Source organism: Podarcis pityusensis, assembly GCF_964106645.2.
Source record: "Podarcis pityusensis genome assembly, chromosome: 12".
NCBI lineage: Eukaryota > Metazoa > Chordata > Lepidosauria > Squamata > Lacertidae > Podarcis > Podarcis pityusensis.
The window spans coordinates 52,672,294-52,695,913 of NC_138037.1; the positions used below are offsets into that span (position 1 = coordinate 52,672,294).

The 23,620-nt window shown below is 40.3% G+C and overlaps 1 protein-coding gene across 6 annotated transcripts in view; it reads left to right on the plus strand.

Annotated features, from left to right (window-relative positions):
• Nucleotides 1–23,620, plus strand: part of BBS9 (Bardet-Biedl syndrome 9) — a 220,530-nt gene that overhangs the window by 94,571 nt on the left and 102,339 nt on the right. For all 6 annotated transcript variants that reach the window (XM_080975779.1, XM_080975777.1, XM_080975778.1 and 3 more), the window contains exon 20: nt 2,950–3,172. In XM_080975779.1, coding sequence (XP_080831905.1) covers nt 2,950–3,172 — 223 coding nt within the window. The remainder of the gene's footprint in view (nt 1–2,949; nt 3,173–23,620) is intronic.

Genomic DNA, 23,620 nt, shown 5'->3' on the forward strand with positions numbered 1-23,620 from the left:
CGAACTGTGTAATCTGTAACCAGATCTGTGTTGGGGGCTGCAGTGAATTCTAGAATAAAGCCTTTAATAATAATTGAGCCAAGAATATCAGTACTCAGTCTACGAGCGTCATGTAGCCACCATGTAGCAGTGATCTACACCTGCTATCTTTAGATGATCAGTCATTTAAACACAGTTTCTACATAGTACCTGCTGGTGACTCTAATCAGACTTTGGTTGTCTAAAACACAGGTTTTAGTGCTGCCTATAATAATAGCTTGTTTTCAACGAACAGTTGTTCAACAAAGGCAACAAATAGTTTGGGTTCAGAACATAGCAAGGATCCAAATTGTGAATAGTGTGTGAGAGGTTAGTGTATTTTAATGGTGATGACTCTGGAATGCACAACCTTTAAATTATATATGGGGTGATTAAAGCATTCAGCTAATCTTTATTTTAAAGACAGTTCTCTGACCCAGAGCTCCAAATGGGACCCAACCAGGGAAGCTGTTACATACTGCCTTTTTAAAACATGTCCCAAAACTGTATTTACCTTCTATGCTATGATATTGTTGACCAATATGATTTACAATCCAAACTACTGAGTTCTTTCTTTCTCTCTATAATTTCAAGGAACACAGTTTATCAAACAAAATTACTTTCATACTTTCGGTGTGCGTGTGTGTGCTAATGTTTGTCTGCACTGATGACAACAATGTTAGCTCATGTATTAATCCTTTTTTTCATGATATGGGTACAGTATTTTACAGTGGCATCTACCCCCTGCACACACCAGCATACAATCTATTATAGTAATATAATTTTGTAACATCGCAAAGCTGTTAATATTGTGGCATTAGGTTAAGAGCACATATCTGGGGGAGATGTTCAGACTGTGGGATCAGTTTCAGTTGCTGGGCCCTGATGAGGTGGATAAGACAGTTACCGGGCTCAGGCTTACCAGATGCCCTCTTCACCCTTGCCCATACTGGCTGATTAAATTTAGCAGGATTGATTAAGGGAGTGGTTAATGCCTTGTTACAGGAGAGAGAAATGTCCATTGTATTCATGGAAGCTGTGGTACACTCACTTTTGAAAATGTTGATGATTATAATATTTCATAGGGATGCGGGTGGCGCTGTGGGTTAAACCACAGAGCCTAGGACTTGCCGATCAGAAGGTCATGGTTCGAATCCCCACGACGGGGTGAGCTCCCGTTGCTCGGTCCCTGCTCCTGCCAACCTAGCAATTCGAAAGCACGTCAAAGTGCAAGTAGAGAAATAGGTACCGCTCTGGCGGGAAGGTAAACGGTGTTTCCGTGCGCTGCTCTGGTTCACCAGAAGCAGCTTAGTCATGCTGGCCACATGACCTGGAAGCTGTATGCCGGCTCCCTTGGCCAATAAAGCGAGATGAGTGCTGCAACCCCAGAATTGGTCATGACTGGACCTAATGGTCAGGGGTCCCTTTACCCTTTATAATATTTCATAAAGAATGAAACGGGACATACAGGCTGGAAACTAACCCCATGTGCTAGGAAGCATGGGTTTGTTTGTTTTTGCCAGTTTTGTCTTCTGATAGCGTCCTCTACAGTCTGTCTATTGGCCAATAGGAGCTGATATTCAGGGGCATCATGGATTGCAGTGCAAGGCGGGCCAAAAAGGCCCCTGTGTGTCCATTGCTTCTCAGCCTAAGTCCTTATCAAGCAGCCTTCATGTTTCTCACAAAGAATGCTTAGAGGGAAACCTGTGCTAGCATGCAGGAGCTAAACAGGGGTCAGTAAACTTTTTCAGCAGGGGGCCAGTCCACTGTCACTCAGACCTTGTGGGGGGCCGGACTATATGGGGGGGGGGAATGAATGAATTCCTATGCCCCACAAATAACCCAGAGATGCACTTGAAATAAAAGCACACATTCTACTCATGTAAAAACACCAGGCAGGCCCCACAAATAACCCAGAGATGCATTTTAAACAAAAGGACACATTCTACTCATGTAAAAACACGCTGATTCCCGGACCGTCCGTGGGCAGGATTTAGAAGGCGATTGGGCCAGATCCAGCCCCCAGGCCTTACTTTGTCTACCCATGAACTAAACCAACAATTAGGCTTGTGACACTAAAATACTTAATTCATTATGGCATGAATTGCAGGGGGGGGGGATTGTGTATAATGCACCTGTGGGGGTTTTTATTACTATTAAATGGTCATGAAATGTAGGAAGGACAGCTTGTGAAAGTTACGTTAAACCTTAAATGTTTGCAAAATAAGCATAGTAATCATTCATAATAGCAGTCATTGGTGATAATACATCCATTGCAGATTTGTTGTGTTAATCCTGAATAGCTGTAGTGGCACAGGAAACTGTTGTCTCTCTTCAAACCCAAACAGTCAAAATCTTGTTGATTCTAATTCAGCAATTTCATGCTGGAGTCTCTCTGTGAAGGAATTTCAAATATGTGTGAAATGTGTATGGAACTCAGTTCATGTCCAGGGAACCAACTAGCAGTTTCCAGTGGCTCGTGGTATAAGAAGTATATGTGCTTGGTCTCAGTCACACATGGTAATTTCTTAAAAATAAGAAAGATAGAACACAACCATTTCAAAACTGCATTTTGTTGTCGTTTAAGGAGCTATTTTGTGTGGAAAGAAAACCAGTATGAAGAACTGAAATGTTACTGTACCAGAAAAACTGGAAAACCAAACCTATTTAATCTATTATTGTTAAATACTCTCACTTTTAACATTAACTATTCTGTATATTTAGTTCATTTCTTTATATTTAGAATCCTTAATTTTTTCTTGCTGCTTGTTTTCATTTTACAAATATGTTTAGTAAATCGTTTAAGCCCATTTCAGTATCATAATTTAAACCTTTTCCTTTAATTTTTTTTTGTTTAATCTTCTTAGTGCATTCTTTACCGGAGTAAAGTGCATGTTTTCCATTTAATTTAGAAATATTTTTCTCTTTCAGGGCTGGGAAGAAATTGTGGATGCTTCTGTCTCTCACTTGTTGAAAACGTGTTTGTCCAAGAGTTCGAAAGACCACGCACTGACACTTACCAATCAGCTGTGTATCCCCAAGGACACTAATAAACTGAAGAAACACATAACCTTGCTCTACGATAGATTGGCCAAAGGGGGTCGGATGTCTCTAAATACAGACTTTGACTCTCAGCAAACAATGATTCCAGCAGGTAAGCAATTTGATATACATTTGTGTGCATCCTAGTTCAGAAATAAAGGAATGTAACTTTGGTTAGGTTTGCTGTTTAAGTTTCCTATTAAAATTGTCATAGTCAAGAGAAATGACTTTCCTCTCCCCCTCAGAAATTCCAGTGTAACCACTGAGTAAATATGCTAGTGCAATTTTGATGCCAAATATTTTTAGAATGGTATGTATTTCTTTGCTGTAGCATTAAATATGATCCATTATGTTTTCCTTCTAACCAATAAAAAGTGGATTAGAGAATAAAACCATTTTCGGCTAACGTTTGTCTAAACTCGATCACTGGCTGCCATATTTCAGGAACATAAATAGACTAATACAGAAGTTAATGTACCCCAGATGATCATTTTGTGCTGCCTTCAAGCTAACCGCTAAGTTCAGTTGAAAGGTGCACAAAGACATGAATTTCTTCTTTTTGGAGTTCCATTTATGCACCCAACTGGGGTTTTGGAGCCTGTTATAATGATGTCCCTGAATTGCTTCAAACTGTTTTCTTCCTGAAACTGTTTTCTGCCTTAAGAGAGCAAATGCAAGGAATCTATCCACATTACTTTTCTTTAATGTCTTCCCAAACCTTTATTGTTTTACTTATCTGATACAATATGTGGGCACATCTAGTAGGGGCTGGCGGAAAAGAGTGATTCACGGCTTGATATGTAAACTTTAGTGGAACTGCGCTAAGGTTAGATTCTGAAAATAGGCTAGGGAAGTTTTCCCCTGTTGATTCTTCTCACCAGGTTTTGATATTGTGGTCTACAGCAATGTATTCCGCTGTCTTGAACAATGGATGGAGGGATAATGGTTAGCCCCCCAACTTCCTTTCAAAGCGAACTCAGAAAGTAGCCTTAGGAGATCAACATGTGTTCACTGCTGATTGATAGTGTGGCTGATACCTTTCAGTATCTTTATGAAACCGTGGAGAGAAACCATCAAGGGCACTGTGTGATCAATATACTGATGATGCCCAGCTCTCTTTCTCCGGCTAGCAACCAGGAGTTGCTATCTGTGAACCTGAGTTAGATTGCTATAGTTTAAGTGTGATTCAGCAGGCTCATACTGAATCTCTGCATGGTGAAAGTAACATAAATGGGGAATCCCAGTGTTCTTGGAGATATGAGCTTGCTCATTATTAATGGCGTAACTGAGGTACTTGGTTCAGCTGGTGCCGTAACCATTCCCCAATTGCTTTTCTCCTTTATATTCGCTCTTTTAAGCACAACAGAAAAAGCAACACAATACAATAGCTGTCATTAATAGGAGACACACTTACCACACAGTGTCTGGGAGGGGCAAACACTCTGAATAGCAGGTAACTAACCCTTCACTTGATCTATTTCCCAGTGGCCAACATGTGCATACATTTCTATTTGGTCATCAATTAGCCCTGGTGAAAACAAAAGCCGCCTTCCAAATGGCACTACTTGCACTGGAAACCTAACCAACCATCCTCTTAAGGATAGGATCCTCCTCTCCGTTGTTCTGCACTGAGCGCTCAGGTTCGAGATATGGTCAGGACATGGAACCTTGTTTTGATTGGCTCAAGCCCTCACCTTTATTTCCTAAAAAGTAAAGTAAAGGGACCCCTGACCATTAGGTCCATTCGCGGCCGACTCTGGGGTTGCGGCGCTCATCTCGCTTTATTGGCTGAGGGAGCCGGCGTACAGCTTCCGAGTCATGTGGCCAGCATGACTAAGCCGCTTCTGGCGAACCAGAGCAGCGCACAGAAACGTCGTTTACCTACCTGCCGGAGCGGTACCTATTTATCTACTTGCACTTTGACGTGCTTTTGAACTGCTAGGTTGGCAGGAGCAGGGACTGAGCAATGGGAGCTCACCCTGTCGCGGGTATTCGAACCGCCGACCTTCTGATCGGCAAGCCCTAGGCTCTGTGGTTTAACCCACAGCGCCACCCGCGTCCCTTTATTTCCTAAGACTGGCTTAATTATCCTGTGATGGAAAACATGAACTGTTGTACCTGCAATTATTTAATATATCCAAAATAGCATGCACACTCTTTCTCCTCCAACCTTGGACTGAGCCTAGTTTACCTATACTCTTAGGAGACCTCTTCTCACAGGAAAACAGTCTTTTAAGCTTGTATTTCCAAGAGACCACTTTATTTATTCTTCCTGGATCTGCTCCTTACTTTCCAAGCTTTGTTCAGTCTGTTCGACATTTGTAGCGTCTTCACAAGATTGCTCCAACCCCAGCTAGCTCTCTCCCTTGTTTCCGTTGCATTTTTTTTAGTCTCTTCAGGTTAGTAAGGAACTAGTGGTGTACACCAGTTGCAAGATTCAGTTTGTACCCTGATTTGGTGCTTTAGAAACAGCCTGATTCGATCAGAAGTGCTTCTGAGATTTCATTCCCTTCCTGCCCTGGAACCATCTTTAACTTTTTTGCTTTATTTTTTGAAATAATTAAATGAAATTCGCAAGCATGCTAGTCCTTTATCCTCTGAGGAGAATGAATGCTGCCAAATTTCATAAGAAAGTTGCAGTCATTTCTCTGCAAGTTTTGGGGTGGTTAAAAAGGGATCAATTTGTATGGTCAGTTTATATGAAAAGAGCATATACGCATCATAGAGATGCCCTTAGGTAAGACGGATACCAAATTTCAGAAGGATTGATGTTGTATTTTTTTGTTCTAAGTGCTTTTAAAGTTGATTTTGGAGGAAAGAACTAAAAGAAATTACGTTGTTCCTAATGAATCCCTTCACTGGTTAGGGTGATGTTGGACTGGCCTGTCCCAAAGCCCTGCTTTTAAAGAAGAAGATCAGTTGTAGCTGGGAAGAGCACCTTTGCAGTCATTTTCCCCAAACCTTTGAAGGATCTTTGCAAGAAAGTGCCTCAGTGCACACACACACTTCTAGGGGGGAAATGCCTGTAGTTTAAAATAGTTTGTGCAACCACTCGTTCCCTTTAATATTGCTGTTTGTGTGTTTAAATTTTAATTGATCTTATGGTTGGGTTGTTTCCTATTTAGGATTCTGAAAATCACCTTGACTAAAGGATGAAGTGAGAGTAATATTAAATGCAAACGTTTATAGGTAGCAAGAATAAGACCGCAAATCATGTTTGTTTTGGTATGTGTGGAAAATTGCACACACACACACACACACTTCCCATTCACAATCCAAACCATTACATATATATAAATTTTATTTAATAGGCTTTTAATCTTTTAGTCAGTTTTAGACGGCATTGCAAATATAAATAAACTCTGACATTGACTAAGTTGCTATGTAGTTACTTATTTCTCACATAATGCTTTAGGGCCATGACCTTATGAGTCACTCATCACAGTGGCAGAACCTGATTAATGTTATTATGTTTTTACTTTATTGCCCATTTCATGCGCTATGTTTTCCTAGTATGTGGCTATTATGCCCTGCAAGAGGGCAGCTAAATCCAAAATAAACTGACCTGGACATAGCTGACAGAGGTCAGTTTGGGGGGGGGGGTTGGTGGGGGAAAAGTATGATAGACTTAATTAGACTTAAGATAAGCTCAAGAGGGTTTCGTCTTGTTTCTTCAATAGAAGCAACATCACTCTCCTCATACCAGATAGTAAAATACTTTTAAAACTGAAGGGAGTTTCAAAAGTAGTTTGTGATTTGGCATTGGAAGGGGGAGGTCTGCTGGACAAAGGGGGGGGGGGAGTATCAAACATTTTACTGGGATAACACAAGCCCCTTAAATGAATCTTAGGAGCTATTTGGATCCCATCCAATGTCATTTAGTACTTGTGGTGTCTTTTGCGGTTCAAGTGGGCATGGGTAATGTAGATATTAATGTTAAGGTTCTATATATGTAAATAAGTATGAACTTACTGGAAGAAAAGTGTTAATAAATCGCAGTGTGCCTTCTGGGTAAATGGACAGTACGTGAAATAAAGTTTCCATTATACTCTTTTCTCAGATCCATTCAGTTTTCTTAGTCATGCTGGGAGCGGCTTTGCAAAAATTACTTTTGCAATGTAGTTTATGACACTTTGAAGGCCAGTTTAGTATAATTAGTAGGAGAGGAGTGAAAGATGTTCAGAAGCCATTCTATGAATGTAATGATAAAGATCTACAAGTCACATCAAAATGTGTTTTATACTGTGTTGCCTTTGGCATCATCTTAAACAGCTGGCTTAGGACGGAAGTAAAGGGGTTTGAGGAACTCCGCCAATCATTAGTATGGGTCAAGACTGTATAGGCTTTGCTGAAACGTGGTTTAGACCACCCTGATGACTCCTTGTGGGTGGGCAAAACTTTTTTAAGTTCAGTGAATGAATTCTGTAAGTATTTTTAGTAGTATATTTTGGTTGCTTCTTTTTATATTTTGTAAGCTGCATGCAGTATATGGCAGCTTTTAGATGTGTTTGGATAGCTGCTTTTTGCAAACACAATTAAGGAGGCTTTCCAAGTTTTGACATGGAGTCGCATGGGTCACGTGACTCACACAGGAGCATGGCCTGGAAGATGCGCACCCTGGGTTTGCTCTGGAGGGTACGGTGGCACCATTCACATAATAAAAACTACCACAGAGATATTGACATTTTCAAAAGTTGAGGGTTCATGGCTTGGCTATACTTGGCTAATTGGGACCAGTGTCATAAATCATGCCTTGAAATTCTTCTCTGAAGAATATATGCAGTGTGCTCCAGTGGGTGTTATTTATAGATTTTCTCACTATAGCTATATTATCTAAAATAAATAAATAGAGGTATTGACCCATCAAATTTTAAATCCTAGAAGAAGCATATTTGAACACATGTTCAAAGACTACCGTATAAAACCAATCCATTGATCATTAGTATATGGAAGTTTATGAATGAGGCTTTCACTGAAACAGTTATTAGATTAGAATCCTACTGAACTGAGTAATTCATTTACAAACATACATTGAATCCTTCAGACAGTGAAATCCTATTTAAAAATTTATTGACCTGGATTTTTCTGTCATCCAAAACATAATTCTGCATTCAGCTTCCTGTCACTCTATGACTGAACTTTCCTCATATTTTCTTGTAATTAATGCAACTAATCTTATATTTATTTGCTTTGTAAGCCTTCTAATGTGTTGCAGTTTTTTACACCGCTTCTGGTATCTCACTGTATAAGGAAAACAAGGGCTGGTGTTAAGAATTCACATTACAGAATTCTGAACAATCCTATTTTCTCTCACCTTGTGAAGTAGGTATAATGTGAGAATTAGGTGTGAATGCTAGTCTCTGAATTTATAGCAAAGGGGAAATTTGAACCCCAGCACTCCCAGGTTCATGTTTAGCATTTTGTCCACTAGGTTTAAAAAGCTGTTCACAAACTCAGTAAACAAATATATTAATTATATATGTACAATATGTACATATTGAAAATATGTACCTCAGAGCCACTGTTGTAAATATATTGTGCATATAAATAGTATTTTCTATTAAATATAGTATTTTCTATTGGCAAACAAACATTAACATTTCACTGAACATATAAAATATATTCTAGTTTGAACAGCCAGAGCAGCTTTTGTAGCTGGAGTCAGTCAGGGCTCTACTCTTCTAGGCCAGGTGGAAAAAAGCCAACTAGAGTTTCAGGATCAGGCCTTGCACCTGCAGCAGGAGCCAATATCTACAGATCAAAATCTGGAATAAGTCTTGCAAAATCAAACAGAGCAGCCTCTGTAGCTGGAGAGCATTGAGGACCTGACGTCCCAGGCCAGGTAGAAATAGACTAGGTCTTGCTCTGCTCACAGCTAAATGTTCTCTAAGTAGCTATGGCTACATTTTTTACCTCCTGGGCCAGGAAGAAATAAGCCAGACAATGTGTGAATTGAATTTACACACTAGTTGAATGACCAGGTCAAATATTTACATTATCCAAAGTGCTTAAGAAAATTATTGCAATCTGAATCCATCTCTCCTGTTATAACACCTTTTTTTTAACAGATACAATTAATTAATCTTAGAATTCATAGATCAGAATAGAAACTTTAATTTTTAAGATGGAAGGGGTTTTATTTATTCATTTCAGAACTTTCTTCATCTAGTGTTCAGTGCTGTGTTGAAAACTTTATCATAATTTTTCTGAGGGCACCACCAAAAACATCTCTCACACATGGAAGTTCTGCAAGAGTTCAGCAAATTAAATCTTACTTTCGTAGTATTTGCTTTGAGGGTTTATAAAATGCTTTATTTGTAATGGACATGTTTTAAAACTTAAGACACTGAAAGATGATGCAATTTCTCTCCAACATGCACTCCTGCAGCAACTGTTGCCAAATACTTGAAATTTAATGTTATGATTACGGGTATTGAACTTGGCATATATCTTTCAACACACGACGAAGCCTTCTAGTGCCCCCGGGTAATGATTGGAAAACGTTGGGGCAGAAACATTAGAATATATTTTGCAAAACTCTTGGGGGGTGTCTTGTTGCCTGTTAAAGTAATTGCGAGACTTATTCCAGATTTTGTTCTGTAGATATTCATGTAGCATTAATAAGGTCATGGTGGTTTTTAGTGCCATCAGCATGTGAGCACCAAGCACTTCATTATATTAGACCATATGGTTCTTGCCTCCAAAGAGCTTAAGGGGTAATTTTATGTATGAGTAATGAAGGGTGAGGGGAATGATAAGGGAGGTTGTGGGTGAAGAGGAGAGCCCTGTGCAAAATTAACCTTGGGTCAGAAGCTGAATATAAACGGTGGCAAGGGATGCTTGATAGGAAAGGCCTGGTGGAGCTTATTACTGTTGCCACATGCCTGTGGGCAAGTGCACAACACAAGGTCGGAGAGAAATGAGCTAGAAGGAATGGTATACTGATTTAGTTTTATTTATTTTCATAGTAAAGCTACTAATACAGTTACAATTCAGTTACCAGAAAGAAAAAGATACATAGCAATAACTCCCCCAAAACAGCATCAAACAAGAGAACCTGATCTAACATGTACTAATTTAAAGAGCAATAAAATCAAAGGCTTGTTGAAATAGAAATCTTCATGCTTTGTTGTTGTTTAGTTGTTTAGATGTGTCCGACTCTTCGTGACCCCATGGACCAGAGCACGCCAGGCACTTCTGTCTTCCACTGCCTCCTGCAGTTTGGTCAAACTCATGCTGGTAGCTTCGAGAACACTGTCCAACCATCTCTTCCTCTGTCGTCCCCTTCTCCTTGTGCCCTCCATCTTTCCCAGCATCAGGGTTTTTTCCAGGGAGTCTTCTCTTCTCATGAGGTGGCCAAAGTATTGGAGCCTCAGCTTCACGATCTGTCCTTCCAGTGAGCACTCAGGGCTGATTTCCTTAAGAATGGATAGGTCTAACATGTACTAATTTAAAGAGCAGTAAAATCAAAGGCTTGTTGAAATAGAAATCTTCATGCTAGCAGAATACAAAAAAGAGGTGATGATCTAACCTGCCACAGAGGTGGCCGTCTCATGCATTGCTGATAAAACACACCAACCGGCTACACTTTCCCAAGTAAGCTGTCCCAGTACGATCAGAGTTTTTCTACTAATACAATATAATATATTCAAGGTTATTATTGGTTTTGCCATTATAATAGTACTGCACCTGTGTAAGAGTTTGAGGGTAGAATTATGCAACCGTTTCCTTTACATTACATCTTAATAAGAGGTTCTGAAAACTGGTATTGCAAAGCCACAGAATCTTAATCGAGGCTTCTCAAACGTGCAATAGTCAGGGAATCACATACTTGTTAGGCCCTTCTCCAGATCCCTTTTAGATGTGAATTTCATGACGACTGGGTTTGAAAAACAAATGTGGCAGAAAACCAAGTCCAACTTGAAAAGGGGGATGGCAGGGCTGCTGACAGAAGGGGTTCGATTTTGAGAGGCCTAAGGCCAGCTGGGACCCCAGACTCTTAGTTTGCATTTTTTTAAAAAAATTAAATTGGACACTTCTGAAGAAAGTTAGAGCATAAAATGCGAAGGCAGCTCTGATGCTTCTGCACATCACATGGCAGGCAAAACTTTGCTAAGGACAATTAATCAAAGCAATCAGAGGTAGGAAGGACCCCTCTCATAGCCGGAACAGTAGGAGAAGCTCTTTAGGGAAGGATATTGGGGCATGTTTGATAAAGTGTGATGCCTTTACAGACCACAACGTATGTTGTATTGGCTTATTTTGGAATGTAACTCATGCTGAAAAAAGGTGGTAATTTTGTAGACCCTTTCACTCTGATTTTCCATGTTTCTCACACAGCCACTACTAGTCTGTGTGTCATCACCGAGCTGTTGTTTATTGACATGCAGAAACCATAAAGCAAAAATATAAAATGCAAAATGGCTCAGCAAATACAACCATAAAATAAACACCTTACAGCTGCAGCAAGTTAAAATTCCTCCAGACTGTACTTTGCCTAATTCTCTCTTAGAGCCATCCAAGTTGGTGTCTATCGCTACCTTCCGTAGAAGTGTATTCCATAGTTTAACTATGCACTGTGGGGCATACGGTAGAGGGTGGTCCACTAGGGCTACTGGAGGAGCCTAGGCCTCACAAGGAAAATGCCAAGCACTCTTTTTTTAAACCCCCCTCAATGCTACACACGCCCCCTCCCCGCCAACTCCCACCTTTTATAGTAAATCTGTTTGAACTCAGAGAAGCTCTGCAAACCGTTCTGGCAATCAGCTGTCTCCTCCAATCCGCCAATCCTACTCCAGAAGTCTTCCTATGGCAAAGTTTCGACTCCTCTGTGTTTCTAAGCAGAAAAATGATGTGACTTAATGGACTACTTGAAACCCAACCCCATGTGGAATGCTTGTACTCCACATTTTGTTCTGAGGCCTGTCTGGCACAGCCATTGCAGCAGATATCATACATCAGTTCTGAGGATGCACAGAGGTCAAGACCTACCCAGCCAGGCTTTTGGAGCATCCTTGTTCCCCAAGCAGCCTTACTGTTTGCTTTTTAAAATTTTGCTGCCTTGTTACGTATGTGAGCAGCACTGGGCACAAAGTGAGGTTTTCAAATGTAATTTAAAAATAACAAAGCTCTTTACTTATATAATTTGTCCAGCGGATGGAGATATAGGAAGGACTTGAATTATTATTTTTAAATGTGTTTGACCATCATGCAGCTGTTTAGCAGCAAAGTCTTATGCTAAGACTTGTGCTAAGTTTAATAGTAGGCTAGTTTCTACACACACTCTTCATACACAACTCTCTGTCCTCCGTCCAGGTAAGCCTAAGGCATTATCACACCCTCCAACATTCCACTGATCAAAATTGGGACACCCATTTTTTGGTCCTGAGCTCTTGTAGGAGGTAGCTGTCTTTTGGTACAGTGCTGTGAGTTAGCTGACTTGCGCAAGAGTGCAAGACCAAACAATGGGGCATTCCGGGATCCAATCAGAAGCCCGGATGGCTTCTGTAATTCTGGGAGGTCCCTCTCAAATCAGGATGGTTGAGGGGTATGCCTCCTCAGCGTTTAAATACATATTCCAATCAGGCAAAAACATGGAAGCAGAGTTAAAAGCTGGGGTGGGGGTGAGGGAAATGGCCTGCGGAGAGGGAATGTGGAAAGGAGGGGATGTGTTCTGGGAAGAGTCTCACAGGCCAAATGGAGAGACTTGAGTGTCTGCATTTGCCCCCTGGAAAGTTAGTTGAGGTTATGTAAATGTTTTGGTGATTAACAACAAGAACCGCAAAAGTTCTGTGCTGGCACAATTCTGCACTTCCCCAACCATGCAGTGAATCCTCCTAGACATATTTTGGAGCTGTACATTGCTATGTTGACCTGCCCATGACCAAGTGGCTTTACAGTGTTTAGGGATTGTGCCCTACGTCCTATAGCTTCATTTGTCTCATATGGTAATATCAAATTATATTAGTCTTATTTGGCGATCACTTGTAGCCGAGTAAGATTGTCTTCTATGAACACAGTTTTAACAGTGAGTCCCTAAGTGACTTTGGAGGCCAATTCTGGATCCACAGTTTCTGGGCAGGAATTGGTCATGGTGAGGTTTGCCAAGCGTTCCTTCCTCTTAGCACATTTCTCCCTTTCGCCCTGAGTTCCCGTGTCTTCAAAGCCCATGACACTTTTGGTAAAGGCTGTTCTCCAATTGGAACGCTTGCAGGCCAGTGTTCCCCAGTTGTCGGTGTTTATACTACATTTTTTTAGATTTGCCTTTAAACCTCTTTTGTTGACCACCAGCATGGCACATTCCATTTTTAAGTTTGAAATAGAGTACTTGCTTTGGAATATGATAATCAGACATCCAAACAGCATGACCAGTCCAACGAAGTTGATGTTGAAGAACCATTGCCTTGGCAGTGATGACCATTGCTTCTTCCAGTACACTGGCATTAGTTTGCCTGTCTTCCCAAGTGGTGTGTAAAAATTTCCAGAGACACTGTTGATGGAATCTTTCAAGGAGTTGGAGATGGCGTTTATAAGTGGTCCATGTTTCATAAGCAAACAGTAAGGTTGGTAGTACGATAGCTTTGTAAACAAGCATTTTGGTTTCCTTGCAAATGTCCTGGTCCTCAAACACTCTACACTTCAGTTGGGAGAAAGCTGAACTCTCAGAGCTCAGGCAGTGCTGGATTTCGGCATCAGTATCGGCCCTTGTGGAAAGATAACTGCCCAGATAAGAGAAGTGATTGACACTTTCCAATATTACACCATTAAGTTGAATTTGTGGCGCTGCAGAGGGGTTGTTCTGTGCTTGTTGGTGCAGCACTTTGTTTTTTTGGATATTGAGCAATAGGCCAAGCACAGGTATTCTGTATACTATTACAGCAGCGCTAAGCCCTGAACCCAGGGCCAAGTCCAATGTCATTACACTAGCCTGCACCAATGCAAATGTTAATTTTGAAGATGTAAGTTTCAATCTACATGCACTAGTTAGTACAGTGGTGCCCCGCAAGACGAATGCCTCGCAAGACGGAAAACCCGCTAGACGAAAGGGTTTTCCGTTTTGGAGGTGCTTTGCAAAACGAATTTCCTATGTGCTTGCTTCGCAAGACGAAAATGTCTTGCGAGTTCCTGCGGGGTTCCCCCCCCCTTTTTCCCAAGCCGCTAAACCGCTTATCAGCTGATCGGCTAAGCCGCTTAACAGCTGATCGCTAAGCCGCTTATCAGCTGATCCGCTAAGCCCGCTAAGCCGCTAATACTGTAGCGCTAATCCGCTAAACTGCTAATGGGCTTGCTTCGCAAGACGAAAAAACCCGCAAGACGAAGAGACTCGCGGAACGGATTCTTTTCGTCTTGCGAGGCACCACTGTACAATAGAGTTGCTAGATGTAGTCTGTTACATCCCTTGCATATTTATATTCCCCTGAGTAAAATGCCGAAAGGGGTAGTAAGATGAATAAGCATGCTAACATGGTAGAAAGACATCTATTTGCTTGGTGAGAAAACACTCCATTGCTCAGTTGATGTTGCATCTATCAAGCACTAGACAATGAAGGAAACGAAGCATTAAAAAGATAACAGTAATCACTTAGAAAAATAATAATAATAATTTAAAGAGGAAAAGTCATGCATAATGAATTTTTTAGAATCCCACTGGAGACTTGGGACTCACTGGTTGGTTTGGACTGCAAAATGTAGCTGGCAGCCCTACCATTCCAACTCCCTTCCTCTAAGTACAATTGAGATCAACACATTAATGCCTTGGTCTATGGAATCGTACTGCTGGCTCCTTGCACTGAAATCATTAAATTTTAATATGTACAGCTAAAGTGTAAGTAGACAAAAATGATTAATTGTGTTGATGTCAGCTGTTGGTGAAAATAATGGGCAAATAGTATTTTTCACTGATGACCATATTTGTCACTGTACTTTATTTTCTGTACAGTTTGTTTTCTTAGGCATATGTGGTCAAATGTAATCCCACTGCACCTGGTGCACAAACCAATTCCCTAAAACCACAGGAAAAAGTGTATTTATAAGGAAGAAACTTCATAAATCTGTTATGTTTTCTAAAATGACTGGTTATAGTAACAAAGTATGTAATATGCACAGTGATTTAAAAGTTATAAACAAATGTGATATCTTTTTGCTGTGTAAACTAAACTAAATTTCTATTGAAATAACAAGACTTCATATTTTTAAAAAATGTTTTTAATATGTCATAGCTCCAAAGGAGAGAGCAGTAAGCTCTAAAATAGCAAATAGAAAAGATAAAATATATAACATTTTAAAACAAGAGGACACTTCTTAACAATTCCTAACTGAAGTGTGGCAACCCTTGATCTAATTTCCAACCTTGGTTACCTAAAAGCATTTGGTGCCTTAGATTACGGTTAGTGAGCTGAATTAAGAATTTCAGTGTGGAACTTTACCAATGTTTAGAGCATTGTATTTTGATCGGGCATCCAGATTCAAATCATCTTTCAGCCATGAACCTCACTGGGTGATCTTGAGCAGAACTGTCCCAAGGCAGATGTACTACCCCTCCCCTAACACCCCATATACCCTGAAGGGTGATATACAAATAACAACTACTTACTTACTTTTACATACATACATACATACATACATACATACATACATATATACCTACATACATACCCTGCTTGTCCCCCAGCAGGACTCATTTTTGTAAGTTATTTTCACTAATATATGCATTTTTGCACGCAGTTTTCCTCTAATACATGCAGGTGTGCATTTTGTTTATTGGAGAAGTGCATTGCAAAATTTCAAAAGTGTGCCTTTTGAAGGGGAGCTGCCTTTTTGGTTCACGTGCTGCCTTGGGAAGTGTGAATCCAGACAAACCTCTTTCCCATCCATACCGGACCATGCTTAGATTTGCAAACGTGCTGGCAGTTTTATATACCGTATTTTTTGCTCTATAAGACTCACTTTTTCCCTCCTAAAAATAAGGGGAAATCTGTGTGCGTCTCATGGAGCGAATGCACGCTGCGCAGCTATCCCAAAAGCCAGGACAGCAAGAGGGATCGCTGCTTTCGCTGCAAAGTGATCCCATTTGCTGTTCTGGCTTTCGGGAATCAGAATATTTTTTTTCTTGTTTGGCTCCTCCAAAAACTAGGTGCGTCTTATGGTCTGGTGCGTCTTATAGAGCGAAAAATACGGTGATGTGTATTGGCTTGGCCTCAGTAATAGTTAGAAACACAGGAAGCTATCTTATACTGTGTCAGACCACTGGTCCACCTAGCTCAGTATTGTTATCTCTGACTCCATACCCTCTAACATTTCTCCGATGAAAATACGGTCGTCCTATTCCATTATTATTATTATTATTATCCCACCGTTCTGACTAGGTTGCCCCAGTCACTTTGGGCAAGGCGTATCTGTGGAGTGAGAACACTACGGAATAATACATTATATGTCACACACTTCTTTGATTTTATCGACTCAGTATTAAGACTAAAAGCATACTGGTAGGTGACCGTAAGAAAGTTAAAATAAAGCCCCCGGGAAGTACTAGTTCTAAGCAAGAGAATCTGAGCTAATCTTGAACACTTTGAAAATGACGTTTTGAAAACCCCATCAGATCAGTTGCCATTTACTTTTACTTTTCCGCCTGTGCTTTTGTTGGTTTTCTGAAGTCACAGAAAATAAAGAGTTAGTTCCTTTGCCTAAAATATGAAATTTAAAAAGTGCTGCAGGAAACGTATAGCTGTGTTTTGGTGAAATATATTTTAAATTGGTAGTTATTGTGAAACAACTATTTTAGGAACTTTCCATGGAACATTTTTGGCCTTTTGGGGGGCCTTCCAAGATTGCAGTGACCAACAACTTTATCCTCTCAAACACCTCATTATGAGTTGTACCGTGGCATAATAGTCTATTCTGTTACAAACTGAAGAAAAACAATGAGTTTCTCTTGTTTCCTGGTAGAATTGAAATTGGAACCTCTGCCTCATTTTGCCTTTCAGGTCAGTCTGTTGATTTGAATCAAACAGTGAACTGTTAGAAGATGTCACTTCATCTGCTTTTAATACAAAAAGACTATAGTTGTTAAAGATCTTCTATAAAAATGTGCTCGCTGGCAAAGTCGACGGCATTTATAACGGGACAGCTGGGCCTTGTGCTTAGTAGCAGAGTTCAGACATGGCTTGCCAATCAAATTCTGCCCTCTGATAAACTGAGGTCATCTGGAGTTGCACTCTTGTGTCAGAAAAGAATAGTTTGATTTCTGACATGTTGTTATTATTATTAACTGCTAAAAAGCTACTACTGGACAAAAGGCGGGCATTGCTGGAATATTCCAAGTTGCATTGTTTATGTGAATTTATAACTGAAATAACAAATTGCAACCTAAACTAATAATAAAATACTAGTATTGAAAAGCATATATTTCAGGTTTCCCCCACTACTGTTATTTGAAAACAAGTGATTTATTTATTTATTCTTCCTGAAGCAAGAATTTTACAATTGAACTCTTTCTTGAAGAGAACTTGCTATCAGAAAGCAAAGAAATTTGATCCCATCTGAAATCTAGCTGGCCCCATCCCTTGATAATTATAGATAGGCCTTAAATCCCTCCCACCTTTTTTTTTTTACTGTATCCTTCAGTGGTTAACTGTAAACTGGGTTGTAGAAATATTACTCTGGTCTGCTTTTTGCATATACAGGTTATGCTGGATAATGTTCACATTTACTTTTTAGTAGGATTATGAAGTAGACGTTTTAAGCGGTTACATTTTATCTTATCAGTTATGTTTTGACGTGTTATTTGTGAGCTGCTTTGCGGAGGTTTTTCTTAAAAAATAGCCTGTGAATTTGTTGAATAAATAAAGCAATACATAAATAAATAAGAAAGAACAATTGCTCATTTGTTTAAAATATTTATATTTGAAGGCAGCTACATAATTGTACTGTCATCATGTGCAAAGTAGATACAAACAAGGTATACACAAAGCAGGACTTGCCCTTGACTTAAGTCTTTGCTCCTAGTGGCGAGAGGGCATTACGTGAATGTCTGTAATGATTCAGTAGAGGAAGATTTGGCAGTTGGAGAGTTAGATTCCTTATTTATTTGTTCACCAGCTTCAATTATTCTATAGTAGTATTTCAGGAGTAAAGAAAGCACTTCTTTCCTCCCTTGCAAATACTGTTTTTGATTATTGCTGTTGAATAGGTAAAGGTAAAGGGACCCCTGACCATTAGGTCCAGTCGTGGCCGACTCTGGGGTTTTGGCACTCATCTCGCTTTATTGGCCGAGGGAGCCAGTGTACAGCTTCGGGTCATGTGGCCAGCATGACTAAGCCGCTTCTGGCGAACCAGAGCAGCGCACGGAAACGCCGTTTACCTTCCCGCCGGAGCGGTACCTATTTATCTACTTGCACTTTGACATGCTTTCGAACTGCTAGGTTGGCAGGAACAGGGACCGAGCAACGGGAGCTCACCCCGTCACAGGGACTGCCGACCTTCTGATCGGCAAGCCCAAGAGGCTCAGTGGTTTAACCCACAGCGTCACCCACGTCCCTTGCTGTTGAATACCTGCCAGCAAAATTTATCTCGTCTTTCATATTCCTGATGCCTCCCATTCAGAAGGCAGGCTGGAGGAGGAAGTGAAAGTGGGGTAAAGTAAGGAAGGGAGCAAGCAAGCAAGTGTGCACTCTTTAAACTCACACCTCCTGGGGCAGTCTCTTTTAGAAACTGGACTCTGGGCTTTAATTTTACAAACAGTTGCTAAGCATAATATTTCCCTCAAACAAGTTGTCAGCGGCGAGTCTGTGCTGTCCACTTCTGCACATTAAAGAAAGTTATGGCCAGGATCCAGAGAGGTCCAGCTATGTGCATGTTCTTTTCCCTTCTAGCAGCAGCCCCCACCGCGTGCTTCATTTCATGCAATGCCATTTTAGACTATCCATTTTGTAGGGTCTTCCGAGGTTGCAATTGAGGATGTCACTGCTGAGAAGATGAGGCCGGGAGGCCCTGTACGAGCACAGTAAATATCATCCCAATTGACATTGATTCATAACATGCTAAATATGCTTCACTGAGCTTCAAAGCACTTGCTTATACGGTTTCGTAATGGCATGTGAGTGGCTAAACAATTGTTACCTGATTGCCATGCATGTTAATATATCAGTGCAATTATATTGTACAGTGGTACCTCGGGTTAAGTACTTAATTCGTTCCGGAGGTCCATTCTTAACCTGAAACTGTACTTAACCTGAAGCACCACTTTAGCTAATGGGGCCTCCTGCCGCCGCGCTGCCATGCGATTTCTGTTCTCATCCTGAAGCAAAGTTCTTAACCTGAGGTACTCTTTCTAGGTTAGCGGAGTCTGTAACCTGAAGCATATGTAACCTGAAGCGTATGTAACCCAAGGTACCACTGTACTAGGATTTACTTAAAGCCAAAGTATGTTAGATGATGGAAGTCGATAACAATAAAGTAGCGGCCATTGGTTTCAGACAATTTTAAATTTATAAAATATGCTACACAGTTTGCTTCAAGCTTGTAATGAAATTGTCGCAGCTGATCCTTTGCTTGAAAAGGCCTTAATGTAAAGTGATTTTCATGCCTATGAGCTAAGGGGAAATGGAACTTTCCCACAATCTTGCATAGCTAGGTAAATCTTTCGTCTGTTCTAATCAGAGTTCTGGGGATAACAGATCAGTGTCTTAGAATTGTTTAGGGGATGATGGAATCATGCAACATTATTATTGATTATAATTTATTAAGGATTAGGAGGATTTTTCTTTTTGGTAGTCTTTGAAAAGCAAAGATAAAGTTGTTCCACACTCAGCCATGTTTTGCTGAGATTCTGCTGAATGTTTTTTGTACTGACATTGTGTCTCTAAAGAAATCAGCTGTTAAATCTGTTATTTGGCGGTTTGTTTCTCAGCACCATTTCTGTGAGTTGCATACCACATGTGCTGAATCTCATTTTGGAAATAAGGCCAACAGGACTTGAAAACTTATTTAACTGCTGCACTATCTTTCATTCTCAGGGATGTTAAAAGTTTGGCAATTTCAAAGAAGGATTTGCATGCAAAAATACCTCTATTTGAGACACCAACCTGCCATGTCCATTATTTCCCCCCTGCATTCTGGTGGCAACAATGATAAATGCATTAACGCTGCTGAGAAAATTACCAAATAAAATATAATTCTCCTGTTAAAGACCTTCTTTACCAATGATGGCAGGAATCAGAGCTTCGAAATCACAGATTTTCTGCTGTTTAATCAACTACTAATCTACTGATAATGTAACTGTTATCTAATATTTTAGTTCATAATTGACTACATTGTGATAGATATTTTATATAGTATAAAGGTCTGGTTGTTATTTGTTTGCTTGTTACTTGAAAGCAAACAGGAAAAAGCCTGATCAGCCTCCTGGGACAAAGGCTTCCAGACTATGGACACCATCACAAAAATACCCCCTACACACACACACACACACACACACACACAAACATCCCTACACACCTACCTCAGATGGTGGTGGGACATACAGCACTGCCATATATAGGAAGGTGGTAACCCTTTAAACATCCCAATCTCAGTTTAGGAAGGGGGTGGGCAATCTCTGTCCTTCTCCATTAACTGCCAGCCAGCATGGGATGCGATTGGGGATGATGGGAGTTGTAGTCCAGTAACATAAGGAGGGGCACAGGTTCCTCCCCTCTAGTTTAGAGCATTAGCAATCATAGAATTATAGAATTGTAGAGTTAGAAGGGAACAATTGAAGAAGGTAAGTTAGCGTTCAGTGATTCAGGAAATGGGCTCATTCATGTCAACACTCTCGCTGTCACATTCCAAAGCAACTAAGTTTCCAAATACTCTTTAAATACAACCTCATCTAGAGTATGTTACCATAATCTAATCAAGGCAGGTCATATCTATGCTGATGGGAGCAGATGGTGCCTTCCTAAGATACCACAAAGAGGCTGTTCCTATGCTAGGAATGAATAGATTTCAACCGTTCAGTTCTTTATTTTTCTGTGAGTTGGCTCTGCTGCATGTTCCTCTTTCTTTGCCAATTAAATTCTAATTAATTTTTAAATTGGCATGTGCATATTTTTTTCCATTCATTTGCCTTGACTTTTTTCGTTCTAACTAATCCACATAAACCAATGATCAAATGTATTGAAACAGTAGTGGCAAGGGAACATGTTAGCACACATCTGCCCCAATAAAAAAAATACCATTGCCTTGGATGAGGAGGGGATACCCATTCCCATGTGCATAAAAAAGCCCACCCAAGTAGTCACAAATTATTCTCAAAAAAAAATTCCGTGTAGTTTTCAGTGTGCGTCTTCTGTCATGTGCATAACTTGCAGGACAGATAAAAACCCGAAAGACTGGGATGCTGTGGCAAGAATAACTGTAATCTTTACAAAATCCAGAAACTGAACAACAATAAAATAAACCCAGCAAGCATATTCAAGTATGAATTCTTAGTTAAGGTTACATAATTAATCATATAGTTCATGGGTAGGCAAATTAAGGCCTGGGGACCAGATCTGGCCCAATCGCCTTCTAAATCCGGCCCACGGACGTTCCGGGAATCAGTGTACTTTTACATGAGTAGAATGTGTCCTCTGGGTTATTTGTGGGGCGTAGGAATTTGTTCATTCCCCCCCACCTTCAAAATATAGTCCGGCTCCCCACAAAGTCTGAGGGGACTGGCCCCCTGCTGAAAAAGTTTGCTGACCCTTGATATAGTTACTGGCTGGAACTGACACTGAGGACGCAGTTCCTAGAAAGGAGGGGCATATAAACTGAATCAGATAGTGAATCTTATGGCTTGTTGCTGTGAAAGATGCTGCTTTTCATGGTTTCACATTGGCCAAAGGGGAAAATAGCCTTTCTGGAAGCGTGCTACCTCATAGCTGATAAGGCCAGGTAGAAGCACATGTTTTTAAGTCCCTGGAGGTGTGGTACACAGGCAACTGGACAATCTCTAGTAGCTATGGCAACAAATAAAGACACTGGGGTGATGGGGGATGAATATGTAAAATGACCACATGATCCTTAGGTGTCAATTCCACTGCTGTTGGTGCTCCTCCGGTGTCTTCATCAGCCTACATATTTTCTATATATCTTCTGAACCTGATCGTGAAACAATGACTTGCAAAGTCACCTAGTATATTGATTTAATTTCAGATCTCAAATATGATTGGGAGATTCAGACAGAGATCTAGCGTTCTGTGACAAAAGGTGCTTAAGTGTTAAATCACAGGATAATGGAGAGGCAGCAAAGCTCTATCCTTTGTTTCCGTATAAAGTCTGAAATGTGTGTGCATATAGCTTTTATTGTCTTCCTTTACCTTTTAAGGTGTATTTAAAAAAAACAACCCACTGTGTTACAAACCTGCAGTAAAGTTGTCCGTTTATGCAGAATATGTAGTTCACTTTCTGTAGATGTGTCTTTTTTCAAGATTAGCAAAAAGCAAAACAAAAAATAACATGTGTTGAGCACAGTAAGTGAAAATAAACAAGAGGAGCCCCATTTCCTTCAATGAATAAAATTCACAATCGCTTGGCTGTAATTTTATGAATGTTATATGCTATCAAACAGTTTTGCTGACCACAGCTTGCTGGCTCGATTTATCACAACTGATAAAAGATCTGTGGTGTCAAGCAAGAATGTAGCTACACAGAAAAGGGGAAAAGAATGGGTCATAATACAATAACATATTCTGGATGCTGTCCTTCCTTGCCAACAATTAATGGGGAAATTCATTTTATGAATCACTGTTTACAGACTTACATCTGGAGAACTTTTCAACTTGAACCTTTTCCAAAGTGTCGGATTTATGTGCCATTCCCCTGCCCCCCCCCCAAATAGCTTTTCTCTTGTTCTTGATACAACTTGCTTAAGTAGTAGTAATCAGCGGATGTGAATAATTATGCTTTATTTTCTAGTCCTTTGGGTAGAAATCTTTCACGGTAGTAGACTGCTAAAGTTCCTAGATAGCAGTGGGGGAAACACAGGAAAAGAAAGGACAATGATTACCATTTGAGTTCCTGAAAGATCTCTGGTGAAACTATAATACGTCTGATATTTTTAGTGCTGGACAACATAAGACCCAGTTTACATGTGATCGCATGTAGTGAAGAAAACAAAGTCATGAAGCATTCTATGTGGATAGTATACTGTATGGAGCAAATTCTACTGGGGCCTCATCTGCTCCCATACCCATCTGGGCCAGGCATTTCTGACCTGTAGGCAAGGTATCCTGGTTTAAACACAGCAACCACATGGGGTTTCTTTTTTCTTTTTCATTCAATGTCATGTTAAGATTCAGATGTCACGTTAAAAGCTTTAAATTGTACCCACATTCCTATTCTAGTCCAAATCTGTAGAAAGAAAATATTTTACTTGTGTAGGAGGAGTATAGTCCGTTATAACATCCAGCTAACAATGAGCAAATATGCAATATAATCAGTTTTCATCCTCCACCTATCCCTACCTGTTTTTTCCTCTGAGTTTCTTCCAGTTTCAGTGTCTAACTTGAAGAAAAACAGCTGAGAAAAGGCAATTTACAGG